At 38.9% G+C, this 20,375-nt stretch overlaps 1 protein-coding gene across 1 annotated transcript in view; it reads left to right on the plus strand.

Annotated features, from left to right (window-relative positions):
• Positions 1–20,375, plus strand: part of LOC120516569 (clathrin heavy chain linker domain-containing protein 1-like) — a 46,963-nt gene that overhangs the window by 2,429 nt on the left and 24,159 nt on the right. Inside the window, exons 3-7 of the mRNA XM_039738332.1 lie at positions 1,867–2,054; positions 11,511–11,650; positions 13,785–13,986; positions 15,052–15,167; positions 20,030–20,117. Coding sequence (XP_039594266.1) covers positions 1,867–2,054; positions 11,511–11,650; positions 13,785–13,986; positions 15,052–15,167; positions 20,030–20,117 — 734 coding nt within the window. The remainder of the gene's footprint in view (positions 1–1,866; positions 2,055–11,510; positions 11,651–13,784; positions 13,987–15,051; positions 15,168–20,029; positions 20,118–20,375) is intronic.

A 20,375-nucleotide genomic window follows, 5' to 3' on the forward strand; every position in this document is an offset into this window, starting at 1 on the left:
CCACTAAAGGACAGTCAGAGACTTGCTCTGAAGCCACTCCAGCCTTGTCTTGGCTGTATTATTTGGGTAATTTTTGTGCTGAAAAGTTCACTCTAGAGAAGGTTTTCTTCACAGACCGCTCTGTGTTTGACTTCATTCATTGTTCCTTCAGTTGTGACCAGTCTGCCTGTCCCTGCTGCTAAGAAGCACCAATATAGATAGATATGACATTTTGCCTGTTGGAATATGCTGTTGCATTTATTGGCACCCTGCCCAGGATTGGTTCCTGCCTTGTGCCCTGTGTTGGCTGGGATTGGCTCCAGCAGACCCCCGTGACCCTGTGTTCAGATTCAGCAGGTTAGAAAATGGATGGACGGATGGATTTTATTCCATTGAATTGTGTTGCTGCTGCCATCTGCCTGTCAATTTATGACTTACATCTGAGTTGCCAGCCTCACATTAGATAGATAGATAGATAGATAGATAGATAGATAGATAGATAGATAGATAGATAGATAGATAGATAGATAGATAGATACTTTATTAAACCCAAGGAGAAATTCATATAATCCAGCAGCATCATACTGATACAAAAAACAAAAAAACAATATTAAATTAAAGAGTAATAAAAATGCATGTAAAAGCAGACAATAACTTTGAGTAATGTTAACATTTACTCCCCCGGGTGGAATTGAAGAGTCGCATAGTGTCGGGGAGGAACGATCTCCTCAGTCTGTCAGTGGAGCAGGACGGTAACAGCAGTCTGTCATTGAAGCTACTCCTCTGTCTGGAGATGATCCTGTTCAGTGGATGCAGTGGATTCTCCATGATTGACAGGAGCCTGCTCAGCGCCCGTCGCTCTGCCATGGATGTTAAACTGTCCAACTTTACTCATACAATGGAGCCTGCCTTCTTAACAAGTTTGTCCAGGCGTGAGGTGTCTATCATCTTTATGCAGCCTCCCCAGCACACCACTGCGTAGAAGAGGGCACTCGCCACAACCGTCTGGGAGAACATCTGCAGCATCTTATTGCAGATGTTGAAAGACGCCAACCTTCTAAGAAAGTATGGTCGGCTCTGTCCTTTCTTACAACTTTCTTTCTTACTACCGCTGGGATGGTATTAAGCAGATGAGCACTGCCTGGCCTTTGGTGGACATAGTGCTTGGAGTTCTGCCCAAAGAGTTCAGATGTTTGTCTCATCAGATCAGGGAATCTTTTACCTTATGCTCACAGAGTCCATTAAACTATCATGCCTTTCCATAAATGTCTGATTGATGGAGTACTGCTGAGATGGTTGTCCTTCTGTCAGGTTCTCCTATTTCAACAGAGGACTTCTGTAGCTTGGTTAGAGTGACAATTTGGTTCTTAGTTGCTTCCCTGACCAAGGCCCTTCTTGGCTGGTGGTTCCAAACTTCTTCCATTTCACAATTACTGCGCTCCTGAGAACACTCAAAGCTATAGAAATGTTTTTATTCCCTTGCCCAGATCTATGCCTCAACACATTTTGATGTCAGTCGTCTACAGGTACGTCCTTGGACTTGGATGTGTGCTTTTCTAAACAATATCCAATCAGGTCAGTTTGCCACAGGTGGACTTGAATTAAGTTCTAGACATGTCTCGAGTAATTTAAGCAAACAGGATGCACTTAATCTACCAACACAGTAATGTGTGCAGAAACCAAAATGGACTGAATATTTTCTGAATCCACTGCATGTGTGGGAGGAAAGAAGAACGGCAAATCTAAGAATAATACTGCACTTACCTGACTCACTTTATGAGTCACCAAGTGTATCCTGCAGGGACGTCTGTCGTTACTATATTGTGTAATTTAACTTGCAGGTAGAACCTGAGGTTACAATTAATGTTTTAAATATTTCTTTAACAGGTTATTGAGCACGCAACCACATACAAAAGAATTCTTACTTGCATTAAACAGGAATATGATGACTGCATTAGAGCCCTAAAGGAAGGTGGCCGAGATGAAAGATTCAGCCATGGAAAGATGAGAGCTACAGCTGCCGAGCCAACAACTCTTATGAACTACAAACAAAGAGCTGCTGAACTGCAGAAGAGGTTAGGTAGAACATTCAATGCAGTGGTGAAAGGGAAACATGTCTTAATGTATTAAGGATCTTATATTTTTCTGATTAAGAAGATAATAAAGTTACTAAAATGAGCAATCCAATCCATAATATACAAATCCACAAACCAGCATTATTTTATGTTGTTGAATTTTAACTCAGAGTTGGTCAACCAGCCAGCTTCTCTAAACCGAAAGGCTCCAAACAGTCCATATTACTGGCAATTTCAATATCTTTGTTATATTTCAGCCAGTGTTCCTCCCCTGGCAGGAGTTCAAATGTCATTTTTTATGACAGTTCATTTTGCAATGAACTCGAAAGTTCCAATAATTACTCAAAATAATCATCAGAGTGGAAAACAGTCAACCCCGAGTAGTCACACCAAAAGGGCAACAAAGAAGCTTTAAAAATAAAAGCATTTATTTTACAAAAATGCTCTGTAACATAAAAAATAAGCAAAAGGCAAAAAGGCCCAGGAGGCGACGTCTTTAAGACAGCTGATTCAAATAGCAGTCTCAGTCCCAATATGAGGCAAACAGAACAAAAGGTTCAAAATCCATAAATCACAAACACACAAAATAATCACAAGAGAATCCCACTACACTATGAGCGCATTCCCAAAGAACCGCAAGGGACTGTGGGAAGGCAGTTCCTTGACAGTTATAGGCAGGTGGCCATGCTTCTTGGGAAACCACCTGCAAAACTTGTTGCATATAATAAAAGGTGCTTAAACATGAAGAATCAAAATAATCAATGTTAATCAATAATCAGTGTTCAGTTCACCCTAGAGGATGGAGTAAATATTACTATCTCGAGGTTTGGGTTTTTTGATTGATATCAACTTACCTATTGTGATAGACAGAAAATGTAGAATGTTGTTCTTCTGAAATCAGCCTGACTTTGGCAGACTACTACAATCAATAAAATAATAGCAATATGTAAAAAAAGCATTTGCATATAGTATTTCTCTGTATTAAATTGAGCACTGCAGATAGAATGCAAAGTTATAAAAGCTAGGGGGCTCGGCCCCCTGCTCACTTCGCTCTCCAACCCCCCCTAGTCATTTCACAGATCTGCTGCCTGCAACGAATCGCGCTGTGCTTTTGAATAAACACGAATATCAACTCTATCTTTGATATCTCCGTCTTTCAAAACTATTATTGCAGACAATTTGTCACATGTTGGTTTATTATATACGTGAGCGTGATCTTTTGGATTCATATAGAAATCCAAGAAAACTTCTTTATTTGTGTTTTTCAGATATATTTTGTGTAAAGTACGATACTTTTGGACGTACAGGGGGTCCTCGGGTTACCACACAGTTCCGTTCCTACAACAGTAATGTAATCCGAATTTCGGTGTGAGTCGAAAAACACCCTAGCCTAAGTCACTTACCCGTCCTAACACATTTGCAAACTCATAATCTAAAACATAAAAACACAACTAAGCCACAGAAAAAGGAAAAGGACATAAATATACTGTACTGTAGTAACAGAAAAAATGACAAAAAACGAGTGTAAAAAAAATTCCTTACCGTTATTCCTTCTGATCTCTTTACAATGTCTAATTTCACTTCCATCGTGATGGCTTTGCTCTTCTTCGAAACACTACCATCTGAAGGCTCTGACTTTCGTTTAGGAGCCATGATAAGGGCCACAAAGTCACCAAACAAAGCAAAACAAACGGAACACTTCCTCCGCGCGCAACAAAACTAGTTCGCCCATGCAGTCTGTAAGTATGACGCTAATAGCGTAAGCCAAAACACTCATGTCTCAATTTTTTTTGTAAACTCGAAATATTGTAACCCGAGGACTCCCTATTTTTGTATTCCTTATTGGCTGTAGAATTTCTAATACGTCTGATCGTTTAACTCTTTCGATTCTATGTTACATCGCTTCTCCGTGATCATAAACATAAATCTGACCGAATTGTGGTTTCTTCGAAATTAAACTTGTAGTAGCTTTAATTTTTGTAGGACCACAGATTCTCATAGTGTATAGTCCTGAATCGTGTAAATCTACGTTTTGAGCATTGAATGATGCGAATGCAAACAGATTATTGTAGATTCGGATATTTTGCCTGTAGTGTTTGTGGTTTTCACTTTCACCAAATAACAAATATTTTATTTCTCATCGACACGCCTCTTCATTGGGAAGAAACACTATTTTTCCCTGATGTCGACACAAATTAGATGATCTATAAGTCTCCGAATTAAACTTTAAAGCCGAACAATATCTTCATACTTCTGTCATATCACCTATGTCCATATGATCTCTTTTCACTGTTCCCTTGTTTTACAGAGTTAATAATTTCCATTTGTTAGCGCTAATGTGATGTTTACTATAAGTTTTTTGAGATTTTTGAATTTTAGTACTTTCATAATCTCTAACCTGCTCTGCATGTGTATCGCACCAACGTTTTTGAAACTCTTTATGACGTTTTACTTAGTGTTCTACACTGAAAACATAAAAATTTATAACAGATGAGAGCACAGGAACTGTCTGACAGTAGCATTCACACGAATGAGAGGTGATTGGTCCGTGGGTGTAGTTACATCTCGTGGCAAACAGTCTTGTCTCACGGGACTTGAAATTATCTCAGAGAATGTCTCGTCTGAGGATTTCCTTTTATAATAGAGAGTGATGTTGTAAAATAGACCCTATTCAACAAGTAAATTCAGTTTTTAAATAGTTACTATTCTGAAATAGCCATTTTTAAAAATGGCTTAATGGTGCAATGGCAAGTCCATCTGTTTTAATCGTGTTGGGCATTTATGAACCGCTTTTCACTGGATATGCCTTATATCTCTGCTGTGGATACCAGCGAAGTGACACACAGATAGATATACGCTAGACTGTTTATCATACACAGCCACTTGCATTTGTTCATTGAATATTCTAGCCTTATAATCATTCGTTCTTTGTGCTTCTTTGGCATTTAGTATTTTCTTGTTGCCTTTCTTCATTTGACATTTCCAGCCTCTTGTAGATACCAGACAAAATTATGCCACAGGCCTGGACTCAGGATGAAAGGATGTTCTATTGCTTAATATATGTAGAGATATGTAGACAACACACATATATCCAAAACTGGTCACATTGATCTGATTTATAACCAGTGGTCAGCCTGTCAGCAAGTCTTTGGGAAACTGAAGCCTCTGGTGTAAACCAATGTGGAAAAAGAGAATGTGGGCAGTTTAAATATACTATACGTAGAATGACCAGGTGGGATCTAAGTGTCCTCCTGCATGAAAATGAATGCCTGTGAGGAAGGGGCTGTGGCTCTGCTTGTAGCCACTCCTTTAGTCTGCACATTGCCTGTGATCCAACCCCGTTATTGCCATAAAATATTAATCAGGCAGTAATCATATGATGGGAGAGGCATAATAAATAAAAAGAGGAGTCTGACAAGAGCACTTTGCTCAGGCTTTGTGTGCTCAGCCTTTACCAGGCCTTAAGTAAAAACCTCTGTAAGAATATGATTTTCCAAATTCTGTTCTTTGTTTGTTTTACAATTTGCACTTTAGCTTGTGTCTAGTATCGTTAGCTTTGTATTTTTTGTCAAAATGTCTGTGTATGACATTTTGCCTGTTGGAATATGCTGTTGCATTTTATTCCATTGAATTGTGTTGCTGCTGCCATCTGCCTGTCAATTTATGACTTACATCTGAGTTGCCAGCCTCACATTAGATAGATAGATAGATAGATAGATAGATAGATAGATAGATAGATAGATAATTTATTAATCCCAAGGGGAAATTCACATACTCCAGCAGCAGCATACTGATAAGAAACAAGATTAAATTAAAGAGTGATAAAAATGCAGGTATAACTTTGTATAATGTTAACGTTTACCCCCCTGGGTAGAATTGAACTAACAGGGCAGACTTCCACATAGCAGTCCGATGGCTCAGTGTCTTCTGTAGGGAGACAACACTAAGGAGCTGATTGGTATGCAGATCTGAATGAGAAGACAAACTCCTTCTATTATTGACCTGATCCCTCCTATTCATTTCCTGATTAATACCTTATTGGTGTTGCATGGCAATAGACACTGGTAGAAGTAGTCAAGGGTAATATACTGGCAAAAAGACCATGCAGTTATATACTGCTCAAAAAAATTAAAGGAACACTTTTTAATCAGAGTATAGCATAAAGTCAATGAAACTTATGGGATATTAATCTGGTCAGTTAATTAGCAGAGGGGGTTGTTAATCAGTTTCAGCTGCTGTGGTGTTAATGAAATTAACAACAGATGCACTAGAGGGGCAACAATGAGATGACCCCCAAAATAGGAATGGTTTAACAGGTGGAGGCCACTGACATTTTTCCCTCCTCATCTTTTCTGACTGTTTCTTCACTAGTTTTGCATTTGGCTACAGTCAGTGTCACTACTGGTAGCACGAGGTGATACCTGGACCCTACAGAGGTTGCACAGGTAGTCCAACTTCTCCAGGATGGCACATCAATACGTGTCATTGCCAGAAGGTTTGCTGTGTCTCCCTGCACAGTCTCAAGGGCATGGAGAAGATTCCAGGAGACAAGCAGTTACTCTAGGAGAGCTGGAGAGGGCCATAGAAGGTTCTTAACCCATTAGCAGGACCAGTATCTGCTCCTTTGGGAAAAGCAGAACAGGATGAGCACTACCAGAGCCCTACAAAATGACCTCCAGCAGGCCACTGGTGTGAATGTCTCTGACCAAACAACCAGAAAGACTTCATGAGGGTGACCCAAGGGCCCCATGTCCTCTAATGGGCCCTGAGCTCACTGCCCAGCAGCATGCAGCTCGATTGGCATTCGCCATAGAATACCAGAATTGGCAGATGCACCACTGGTGCCCTGTGCTTTTTACAGATGAGAGCAGGTTCACCCTGAGCACGTGACAGAAGTGAAAGGGTCTGGAGAAGCCATGGAGAACATTATGCTGCCTGTAACATCATTCAGCATGAGCAGTTTGGTGGTGGGTTAATGATTGTCTGGGGAGGTATATCCATGGAGGGTCACACAGACCGCTACAGGCTTGACAAAGGCACCTTGGCTGCCATTAGGTATCAGGATGAAATCCTTGGACCCATTGTCAGACCCTATGCTGGTACAGTGGCTCCTGGTGCATGACAATTCCTGGCCTCATGTGGTGAGAGTATGCAGGTAGTTCCTGGAGGATGAAGGAATTGATACCATTGACTGGCCACCACACTTTCCTGACCTAAATCCAATAGAACACCTCTGGGACATTATGTTTTGGTCCAATGCCACCAGGTTGCACCTCAGACTGTCCAGGAGCTCAGTGATGCCCTGGTCCAGATCTGGGAGGAGATCCCCCATAACACCATCTGTCATCTCATTAGAAGCATGCACCGATGTTGTCAGGCATGTATACAAGAACACAGGGGCCATACAAAGTGCTGAGTACAATTTTGAGTTGCTGCAATTAAATTTTGGCAAAATGGACTATCCTGCCACATAATTTTTTCACTCTGATTTTTGGGGCGTCTTTGAATTCAGGGCTCTGTAGGTTGATCATTTTCATTTCCATCAAACGATGTGGCATCCTTTCGTTCCTAACACATTACCCAGTCTATATCAGTATAGATATCCAGGAGGATTTCTTTTTCCCATTGAGATCTGATGTGTTTTCAAAGTGTTCCTTTAATTTTTTTGAGCAGTTTATTATAGAATAACTTGAAGATCACATTTGCAGCCTGGCTGGCTTTTTAAAGGATTCAAAGCCTGGAAAAAAGTTAAGTGGCATCATTGTTTGAAATATTTGTTACCATTATTTATAAAGTGAAAGATTTTGCTGTATAGACTGTCAATGGTCTAATTTTCAGTTGTGTTTTTGTTTGATTTTGCAGTACTACCAAAGTTCTGCTTTATAGTAGATATGGACATTTACTTTGGTGTAGAAAGGATCTCATTCTAATGCCACAGCGACACTTTGTCTGTGTTTCAGAAACTAACTTTGCTTTTGACTTTCTGTCATTATAAGAAATTAGACATTTTTTGTTTTCCATGCTCAGGTCCCTGTGACCCTCAACACAATTAAATATGAGTGTACATCTATTTTGAGAAGTTTTTATTTTAAAGTTTGTGTTAATGAATGTTACATGAATAAAATTAAACCAGCTTCCAGTTATGTATATTTACTTTTAATATATTTTCAAGAGTATTATTACAACTTGTCTACTGCAAATACTATTTTTCACTTCATATCATCCAGACATGAGAGCGGTTAGGAGCACACGCTGATACATCGCATTGCCGTACCCACCATACGACAAAGCAACTCAGGATCCAGATTAGGACCCGAGTGCAGCCTGGATAATAAAGACTGCAGTGCTAGAGTCACTGTTTATAAGCTACAGCTCCACATTTACCTCAGAATTTGGACTTATTACCACCATCTGTAATTGGATTTTGCATTTTCTCCATGGTGAACCCAAAGATGTACATTTTCTGGATCGTGATCCTCAACACAGGTGCCTCACAGGGTAATCTCCTGCTCTGTTCCTTGTCTTCCCAGGACTATGTGGCCAGTTGCAGTTCCCATTTTGTCATTTATTTTGTAGTTCATAGCACCATCATAATTGCCAGTACGTACCTGATTACCAACAAAGTTAGGACGGCTTACAGAAAACTGACACTGATAGGAGGGCCAAAGGGTAATACAGAGACCAAAGGAGCCCTAGCCACATTTTAACACCCACTCTGCCACGTGTGAATGAAATGATTACAATTTTTAGTAACTGGTAAACTGACTTTGGTTTTTTCATTTTAAATAAAATAATATCACAAAATTAAGAAGTTAAAATTCTCCCAGAAAGTGTATGCACAAATAAAAAGGTGCATGACTCACTCCTCTTTCTAGCAGGAAATATAATAATTTGAAAGACTTGGTCACTTCATACTTATGGTACTTGACATTTGTTTGAAGGCTCCATAGTCTGAAACTTTCATCATAGCTCTTTTTTGGGTACATACATCTCTTTATATTTTCTTCTTATTATTTAGTTACTGTTTGTCATTTTGTTTCTTCTTGTTGTAGATCATAACTTATTTCTGAATATGTTACATAAGGTGATCCCCTGACACCCAGAAGTTCATGAAATTTACTGTTAATTCTTCTTTTTTGGAGTTTACATTCATACTGTATGTGTTGAAAGAGATGAGAATCCCTGCCCTTCAAACACATAACACAATAGATCCATATTTTATTTGGGTCTCACAGTGATGCAGTGGTTAGTGTTGCTGCTTCAGAATTGTAGAACAGTGAAGACATTTTCCAGTCCAGTGACTGTGAGTTTGTAGTTTGCATGTTCTACCTTTATTAGCACACACTGTTTTGCTTAAGAGTTCATGTTAGGTTGATTTGCATTTCTAATGACTGTATATAGCTGATTTAGTTTTGAAGACCACATATAGTAGAGGGTGGCATGGTGGCGCAGTGGGTAGTGCTGCTGCCTTGCAGTTAGGAGACCCGGGTTTGCTTCCCGGGTCCTCCCTGCGTGGAGTTTGCATGTTCTCCTCGTGTCTGCGTCGGTTTCCTCCCACAGTCCAAAGACATGCAGGTTAGGTGGATTGGCAATCCTAAATTGTCCCTAGTGTGTGGGTGTGTGTGTGTGTGCCCTGTGGTGGGCTGGCGCCCTGCCTGGGCTTTGTTTCCTGCCTTGTGCCCTGTGCTGGCTGGGATTGGCTCCAGCAGACCCCCGTGACCCTGTAGGTAGGATATAGCGGGTTGGATAATGGATGGACATATAGCAGTTTTTTTTCTTTTATAAAATCCAATATACTCAAGACTTAACACATTTATTTTAGTCTCCTTTCACATTACTTTCCAGCAGATGTGTTTAAGGGCGTATATTTGCTTATCTTTATTATTTTAAGTAGTCCCTTCTCAAATAAAAAATCACAGATGATTATAAGTTTTATTTACTGAGTGATAAAAACATCATTGAAGGAATTAAAATAACGCAGTTGGTAAGGGACATGTGAATTTCACGTTGGAACCAAGAGTTGTTAAAGATACTGTCAACCTGTTGGTTTGTATTAATTTAATAAAAACGAATATGCCCATGTGCTGAAAACATACTTAAGACTGTGATTTTTAGCCATCCTTTATTCATTGAACACAGTTGTTCTCTTTTTTAGGGTGTTTTGTCGTATAAGTGTTCATGAAAGGTATTGCAACCTCAAAGGTTCTTTTTCTTTTTGGAGCATGATGGTTCAAGGCAGCTTGGGGACTCTTTATACCCTGTCTGTCGTACTAACACCATGTTATCTCTCCGTTTCATCTGCCTCATGTTTGCCTCTCATTCTTTACCTTTTACCCGTCAACCCGGAGTTCTTTTAAGCTAATTATGAGGTACAAGTTAAATAACAAAGTCCTCAAAAGCCTCCATTTCACATTTTTTGAATGAATATGTACTGTGCACACTGGTTAGTTTAACTGAGGTTAAACATCCTTCTTTCTTAACTTTTGGTTCACATTTGCTTATTTCCTATAGCTCTTATGTAGTTTACATATCTATTTTGCATCCCAAAATTCAACACTCTGTGAAATACATTGTTTATTCTTGTAAATGTGTTTATCTGCTGGTTCAAAAGACGAACAGATCTACTGGACCCCTTTTCTAAAGTGTTCTCAATCTTAGCCCACAACCTCTTCTAGAACCTTTACCGTTTTTCTCGCCCTTGAGATATTTGTATTCATTCAGCTTTTCCCTTTGCTCAGCTTTTCCCTTTGCATCCCGGCTGTCCCTGACAGTATGATGTAATCATTGAGCTAAATCGCCTGCTTTTCAGGACTTCAAATCCGGAGCCTGCATTTGCTTTCTCCAAACTTTCTAAACTTCTGTTTAAATACACAGAATTAAATGGGATACTAGTTTTCCATTATGTGTTTTATGGTATAGCTAGAATATTAGTCATACACTTTAGTGACTTAAAAAATACATATTAGTTAAATTAAATGTTTAAATTAAATATTACAAATCTTATTTAATAAACCAACAAAATCTCCAATTTTTAATCCCTTTTACACTAGGTGATGGGTAATTATGTTGTTTAATGAGGTGAATTTGAATCTGTTTCTGATCCTTACACCCAGATTCAATGTTTGACTAAATGTAGGAATGTATACTGCATACTGAACCTGTCCATCTAGCCTATTAGTTACAATCGTGTACCATAAATCAGAAGGCTGTTGGTTAAATCCCTAGCACTGACTCAGTGTGTGACTCAGATCAACTTACTTATCCTGCTTTTGGTGAAAGTGTGCATAAATAAAGTGAGGTATTTAGAACAGTAAACTAATCATATTAAATAGTGCCTCTTGAATTTTGGTTTGTTAAGTTTGACTTGATTGATAAAAATATATGAGAATAAATAGTGCCTCTTGAGAAGGGATTCTTAATTTACAGGTATTTAAAATATTGGTTATTGTTTTACAGAATTGAGATCATCACACAAGACTCGGATCAAATTGAAGCCCAGATTGTAGCAGTAAGAGAAAAAAAGAAAAATAAAAGTTGTATCATGGAAAAAAATGAAGCAGAAAGGGGAGAAATAAAACCCTTTGTTCAGATTCCAGGTAGTTTTTTGAAAGCTTTGGACTGTTTTTTTCTCATGCGCATTTTCATATATGGGAGGCAGAGTTGTTTATGCTGCTGCTTCACTAATGCAGTGGTTGAATTCAACATTCAATCATTTCTGTGTAGCAAATGCATGAATTAACTGGCCCTATGTAAGTGTGTAGGTGGATGTGCAGTATACGAGAGTATGCCTTGTGATGGACTGGCACTCTGTCTAAGGTCAGTTTCTCCCTTGGGCCTGCTGCTGCCAGGATAAGCTCTGGACCCCCATATCCGTAACTCTTTCAGGGCTGATGTCGACTTTTGTCAAAAGAAGGAGTTGACGATGGTCATCGACTGTGACAAAACCAACCGTTACGTTGGGCTCTCGTTGATAGAAGGAAAGTTAGATTCGTCGGTTTGATCGAGATTCCATGCGCTGTCGCGAGTAACAAGGTGCACACAATGGCAAAAATGGCACATGACATCTGGCGCGAGATCAAATCGAATGCGAGAAGCAAAATAGTCCATGGATGGTGCTTTGCCTATTATCTCTAAACTGGACTATGACTTGTCAGACTCAGATTTTGATACAAGTGATCGAAAATGAATGTGAGGGTCCAGCTTCAGCTGATCGGTGCCCAGCTAGTCATAGTACTGACAATGTTTGCCAGGGACGACTGCCACTTAACAATGATAAGGTGTACGTAGAAACCAGAGATGTAATGCACTGTGACCATGACCACCGCTGCTGTCCAAGCCACGTGAAGATAGCCTGGCAGCAAACTTGACAAACTGGCAGCCACAGCGTGCAGCAACAGACGTTTCAGGTTGATTTCGGTGTGAAAGCATAATTTTTTGGAAAAATATTCAGCCCTCAAAGAGTTAAACTAGTGTGACAGCAGGGGTCGCTGTTGCCCTGTGAAACCCTCAGACAGCACATCCAGACACCAGCTAAAATATTAGAAATGATTTTAATTTTGTAAATATTGTGCACAAAGCACCTCCACCTCCACTATACTCAATAAACACTACAAATAACAATAATCAATAATAATAAATCCTTCTCTCCACCCAGCAGCTCTGTCGCACTCCCTCCCAACTCCGGCTCGGCTTGCTGGGTTTCCCTGAGTCTTTTTATAGTCCGCGACCCGGAAGTGCTTCTGTCCTTCAGTCCATGTGATGCCATAGCACTTCCAGGTCAGATGAAAACGTCTCCGTTTCCTATGGTATAGCTAGAATCTTTCTATTATAGCCCAGAAGTACCCCCTAGTCAAGGGGAGTGAAGAAATGAGATACTTCTGGGTTATAATAGAAACCATCCTGCATCCCTGCGGGGGACCCCACAGTATTCAGCAGGGCTGTGAAGTAAAACTCCAATGTCCATGATGCCCTGTGGGAATTCAGGGCATCTCCATGTTGCAGGGAGGACTCCATCTGGCGGCGTGGGGGTGTTGGCCGGGATAAACTGCTGGCCATCTCTCACACTGGATTTGAGAATGTTATGTTTATTTATTTTCCAATGTAATTGTATGATGTCTTGACTTTCAACATTTTAAAGACAGATTACTTTAACAGAGATATTTATTTGTTATAATGCTGTACTTTATCGACAATAAATACTGCATGCCAGTGTGGTTGCATGAATGCACCCATTCCTGCCTTGTACATGATGTTGGGTACAAACAGGTTTTGAAAATGAAAGAATGAACAGATACTGAGCCACTGAAAGCAATGCTCAATATTTAAAATAAAACGCATCATTTGAATCTCTTTAAGCATTTCTGTTTCTGGCAGGCTGAAAGCTTCTCTAGCTTTTTGTGGAAAAAATAAATATTCTTTGGAGTGACTGTTACCTTGTTTGTTTGCAGCATCATGTTTGTTAGTAGGGTGAAACTCTGCAGAATTAAAAAGCTATCTTATTGAGGGTCATGCATGTGTGAATACAACAGTAAATCTAAAAGTGCTGACTAAGAATCACTGAAACACTAAGCTTACTTGAGAAAGGATAGGATTAAAGCTATGTTTTTACACATTCTAATGCTAAGATCTTTATTTTATATTTTAAATTTGCTAATATATTTGCAATCCTGTTTTTCTTTGATGGCCTAGTATTTATTTAAGTGTACAAATAAGTCCCACTTTCTTTTTCAGGTTTAAACATTAAGGACTCTTTAAATCCAGATATCCTAGACAAATATCTAGAAACATTACAAAGTATATTGAAGGAGATGCGAGAAAAAAGAAAAAAGCAGTATGTACCGAGGAAAGTAAAAGTTGACTTGGACTGCAAGTTGACAGGCATTTTAGAGCATGCAGACAGGATTGCTGCAGAGACTGGCGAATGTCAACTCAAGTAGGGAATCTAATCTATCTATCTATCTATCTATCTATCTATCTATCTATCTATCTATCTATCTATCTATCTATCTATCTATCTATCTAGTATATAGTGCCTTTCATCTCTATCTATCTATCTGTTTATTATATAGTGCCTTTCACATCTATCTATCTATCTATCTATCTATCTATCTATCTATCTATCTATCTATTTATTGTGACAGTAGGGGGCGCTATTGCTCCCTTGAACCCTCAGGTACCACGCAAAACACCAGGTAAAAGTCCAATAATTCTTCTTTATTGTAATAATTATGTGCACTACGCACCCTCCACTCCGCACTACTTATTAATAAACAATTCTCAATAATCAATAAACCAATCCTCCAACTCCCAGACACTTAGCCACCCTTCCTCCCAACTCAGCTCGTCGTCTGGGAGTTCCCAAAGTTCTTTTATAGTCCATGACCTGGAAGCATTTCTTCTCCGGGTCAACTCCACATCTTCCTTCCTCCAGTGCCCTGGAAGTACTGTGGACTTCTGTCCTCGTGACGCCGAAGTACTTCCGGGGTGGCGTAATCATAAAAGTCCCCGGGTTCTTGGTGAGCTCCCCCTGGCGGCACCCATGGTACCCAACAGGGCTGAAGAGACGGACTCCATGTCCCATGCTGCCCTGCGGGAATCCGAGGAGCCATTTCTATCCAGGGGAGCTGCCATCTATCGTTCCGGGGGATGTAGTGTCCTTTAGATGCTGTTTTTCCCATTTGTGGGACTTCCTGTCTGGACTGAAATGTCGGCTGTCCCTCACGCTATCTATCTATCTATCTATCTATCTATCTATCTATCTATCTATCTATCTATCTATCTATCTATCTAGTGCCTTTCATATCTATCTATCTATCTATCTATCTATCTATCTATCTATCTATCTATCTATCTATCTATCTATCTATCTATCTATTCTAAATGGCATACAGTATATCTTCTATAAAGAGTGTAAATAAACAGTTTGTGTAGTTATTGCTGATCTTGCAATTAGTATCTTCACTTTCACTTTTTTGAGGAGTGTTTTGTTTTATTCTAGATATGAGCTGATGGCACTTCTGGCTGATGCAGTTGGTTCTTGGGAGAGATCTGATAAAAATGTAGCATTTCTTGATTATATGTTACCTGTTTTGACATATGCCTTTGAAATAAAAGGTAAGGTTTTGTTGGAGATCACTGTTGAAGATGTTTTGGTGACAAATATTTATTTGGAGAGCTTCGTATTTGATTGCTTGCAATCTTAATGTGTATACAGTGAATGCGTTTAGTTGATAACCTCTAGTTATTATGAGTTGAATGGGCAAATGGAATTATAAATTGAGCATAACCTGACTTAAGGTTGAAGATAAACCTTTAACACATAAAATACTGTATTTAGGTAGGTATGTATTAAAGACATTATTTTTATGTAAATATCCCTGTCCTATTTTATTTCAACTCGTAAGAAGCAGAATGACTTATAAAAGACTTACTTTTCGACTCTGGTACACAGACATTGCCAGTGTTCAGTAAAGTGGTGAATGAATATTAAAGAGAGTTTTGATATTTCCTGTTATTAAGACATTTTGGTTCAGAATGTGTTGGTCTGTTGGAAGAAGGTGGATGTTTCAGATGAATTTCCCCTTTGAATGAGACAACGGTCCCCACGCGCAGCGCAATGAAGACATGGCTAACAACAAGACAGATGAGTGTTTTACATTGACCCAAACAAAACATGGACTTCAGTCCCATAGAAAATCTGTGGATTCACCAGAAAAGGGTTATGAACAGCAAACCACTCCCCCCCATTGTAACTGAATGTGAAATGTTCTGCAAGACACGGGGAAAAATAACAAATTGCAAGTGTTTTAAATTGGTAGAGGCCTTTACAAACAGAATTACTGCTGAAATCAAAGTAAAAGGTAATTTCCCCAAAGTGTTAGTTAAAAGCTGCGAACATTTACACATCAAAGGCAATGAAAAGTGATCAGTTCATTTCTCTCAACTATAAAAGAAAATCTTGAGACGAGACTATTGCCAAGAGATTTTTTCAAGTCCCGCCCTCCTCTCAACCATTTTCAGCCACTCCCATGGTCCTCTCACCTCTCATTCGTGTGAATGCTTTTGTCAGACACAATTCCTGCTCTCTCAGCTCTTATAAATTTTTACGTTTTCCTTATTTTACGTTCCCAATTAAAGAGGACTTATTATGTCCAAATCTTATTGAAGAATTTCATCCCGAAGAGTTTTCAACAGAAGAAATGAGTACACAGGCAGTTCTAGCACCGAGAAATGATGAAGTCAAATGAATTAACGCAAACATTGTTGATCAGTTACACAACAAATTGGTTAAATGCATATCAATAGACAATGCTGAAAGAGTTGGTACTGATTGTGAGGAAGAGGAAAACTTCATCTTACAATATCCCATAGAATATCTACAACCGTTAACACCGTCCAGTCTTCCACTGGTCAAATTATTGTTGAAAGAAGGATGTATCGTAATGTTATTGTGTAATTTATGTCTGAGTGATGGGTTATGCAATAAGACAAGATTAATTGTATTCAAAATTGGTCAAACAATTCTGACGTAAAATTTTAACAGGCGGCAAGAAAGGTAATGTAGTACATCTTCCACGGAAATCATTAGACTCCAAAGGAGATCTTGATATACCATTTGTATTAAAACATTTAAAGTTTCCAGTTAGAATAGCTTTTGCTATGACAATTAACAAATCACAGGGACAAACATTTGAAAAAGTTGGTTTATTTATTAGAGAGAAAGAAATGATATTCACTCAAGGGCAGTTATACATTGCGTTGTCACGATGTAAGTCCAAACACGGAATCAAAATTCAATGCGATATTGACGAAAAGCTCATTCAAAAAATTGTTTTTACAGAAGTTTTACAGTAAAAGTGTAAGTTTAACAAGTATTTGGTTGTTAATTTCAAAGCTAAACAGAATGAAGACATATAACATAATTTTCTTTCAATTTATGTTGTTTTACTATTTTTTACTATGGTTAATTTCTCGCTGTAATGTAAAATAGTTAGTTCTATTATGCATATGTAACAATTCTCATGAAAGTAACAGTCTCTTTGAATTGTACATCCACTTCCCCATATGTGAGCAGCAGACCCGTGAAGTGCCTAATGTGTAGCGTATGCAGGGGTTGGCGAGTGAAGTGAGCAGGGGGCAGAGCCCCCTAGCTTACTAAAAAATATTTGGGAGAGCGGCAAGGTTTGGTAGTGGTGATGCTGCAGCATCACAGGAGGACGACCTGGGTTCACATCCCGGATGCACCCTGTATAGAGCTTGCAAATCTCCCCATGTCCCCGTGCACCAGCTTCCTCCCACAGTCCGAAGACATGCAAGTTAGGTGAACTGGCATTGTTAAGCTGGCTCTAATATGTGGGTGTATGTGTGTATTTGCCCTGCAATGGACTGGCAACCAGTCCAGGTGTTGTTCATTCCTTTTGCCCCATAGCTGCTGGGACAGACTCCAGCTGCACTGTGACCCTGCCCAGGATAAGTGAATTAGGAAGATGGATACTGTACATTTGGTTATAAGACGTTATTACAGATGAAGAAGAGTTAAGATGATTAATCTCAATTAATTTCAGTCCTTTTATCAAAAATAGCTGAAATTGTGCGAGGACTTGATAACCACTATGCATATCCATTTACACATCACTTTAAAGATGTTCTGCAATGTGGTTAGCACATGTGGTTGTGTGAAGCCAGAGCAGAGCAGCATTGACCATTGAGTGCAAGACAGGACTCAATCCCTTAACTGATTCCAGTCCATCATAGGACATTCCAGTTACCCATTTTCATTCTAGAGTGGCTATTGAGCATAACACATACTTCTGCATAGCTTTTGCTATGACAATGAACAAATCACAGGGACAAACATTCAAAAAAGTTGGTTTATTTATTAGAGAGAAAGAAACAATATTCACTCATGAGCAGTTATATATTGTGTTGTCACAATGTAAGTCCAAACACGGAATCAAAATTCAATGCGATATTGACAAAAAGTTAAAGATGTTCTGCAATGTGGTTAGCACATGTGGTTGTGTGAAGCCAGAGCAGAGCAGCACTGACCATTGAATGCAAAAGAGGACTCAATCCCTTAACTGATTCCAGTCCATCATAGGACATTCCAGTTACCCATTTTCATTCTAGAGTGGCTATTGAGCATAACACACACTTCTGCAAGTCATAGTGTTTATAGGTTCAGTGAGTCATTATTGTCACTTTTACAGTGTATAGTAAAATTCCTGGGGCACCATAATTCATGAATATAACTGCCTCACCCTGAAACCTCTTTTTCCTTTCCTGAAAAGTCTCAAAACATACAGTATTTATGTAATGAATTTTATATTGTACATCCAGCTATTCATGCATCTTCCTAACCTGCAGGATCACAGGGCAGCTGAAACCTATCCCAGCAGTGATCAGACTCATGTCAGGAGCGAGCAAAACCTGGACAGGGTGCTAGTCCATTGCATGGCAAAAACACACAGACGCACACTAGGGCCAATTTAGCAATCCAATTCACTTCAATTGTATGTGTCCCGTACTATGAGGCAGCATCGCTGACACTGTGCCACTGTAACACCTATTATGTAGTGGAGTCAGAAAGTATTTAGACCCCTTCAATTTCTGCATACTTTTTTATATTGTAGATTTAACTTTAAATGAATTTGTCCTGTCATGCATGTGAATTGTGGGACCTTATGGACACAATTGTGTGCCTTTCTAAACAATATCTAATCACTTTAGTTTGCCACAGGTGGACACCAGTCCGGTTCTAGACACATCTCAGTTATGATTAGAACAAATGGCTGCACCTGACCACAATTTGGAGTGCCATAACAAAGGGTCGGAATATTATATAAATATAAATGACCCTAAACCTAACCCTAACCCTAATTTTCTGGTTTTGATTTTTAATACATTTGCAAATCTTACTGAAAATACATTTTCACTTCGTCATTATGGGTTATTGAGTGTAGATGGATGGGCAAATACGGCAGATTTATACATTTAAAATTAAATCTACAACGTAATAAAGTGTACAGATTATGAAGGGGTCTGAATTTTTTCTGAATCCATTGTATTATAAGTTGACAGGCATTTTAGAGCATGCAGACAGAATATTATAATCTATACATATAAAGGAGAGTTGGGATCCAAGAGACTGTGTTTGTGTGTTTGTGGAGGGAGGGTGAGGGAGTCACGTGATCATCTCCCCTCCCATTTACGTCATTTCATTCACTTCATTTCGCTCTGAGCTTAACTCTGCAGCTGATGCGGTCTTGCCGTTCTTTCTCCTTAGTGTTTAGTCTTCTCTCCTTTACTGATGTACTGTTTACTAGACACAGTACTTACTGAATACTATTTTTTCCTTTAGTGTTTCTATTTAGTGTTTCTTTGTGTTTAGTACTCGCGGTGTGCCGGTGTTCCCAGCGGTGTTGCGGTTTACTGTTACTTTCTACTTCGTTTTTGTACTTTAGTGTTTAGTAGACTTTTACTTTATCTCATTTCCTGTTGTTTTTTTACTGTTGTTCCCGGCGGTGTTGCCGTTTTCCCGTTTCTATTTTTATCTAGCATGTTCACGAATTAGTCAAAGAGAAAATGTATATATTTTGGCTCCAGGAGGACAAACCAAAAATGTTATATATAAAGAAGCTCTATAAGTCACATGTAGATATATAATTATTCCAAATACAGTGACTGCAGCGAAGCGCACAAGGTCTGCTAGTATTATATATGTTAGATTTCTCTTGCAATTGTTTACATAACGTAATAATCCAATTACTGGGCCTTTTTCGGTTATGACTTTTTTCTTTTTTCTTTACTCTCAGACCTAATAAACCATTTATTCTACATATAAATGAAATCCTGGACATATATTAGTGCAATTGTTTTAAAACTAAGAGTTATATCTTTCCATTCTGACAATATATTATCTGTTAGAAATACCTAGCACATGCATTCACTGATTCTTATTTGATTTCTTGGAGCAGGTGGATATTCCAGATGGACAGATTTGGGAGGCTTTCATAAGGGTCATCGTAGATCATTTACTGATCATTTAGTGGAATACATAGACAGGTAAGAAAGTGATGAATACCTAGAAAGTGATAAGAAAAAAAGAAAAGAAAGTGATAAGAAAGCGATGAACACCTAGACAGGTAAGAAAGCAATGAAGCCAAGCTGCACTTAACTGCTTAATCTTTTTTCTGCTTGTCCTTTCTGTTATCACCTGCACATATGAGATCAAATATGTTAATTGATTACCTTTTTTATGGCACATTTTTGTTGTTGGTATTGTAGGAAGAGAGACTTCAGATGGAATAGTGATCTCTATAC

Source organism: Polypterus senegalus, chromosome 16, assembly GCF_016835505.1.
Source record: "Polypterus senegalus isolate Bchr_013 chromosome 16, ASM1683550v1, whole genome shotgun sequence".
NCBI classification, from domain to species: domain Eukaryota; kingdom Metazoa; phylum Chordata; class Cladistia; order Polypteriformes; family Polypteridae; genus Polypterus; species Polypterus senegalus.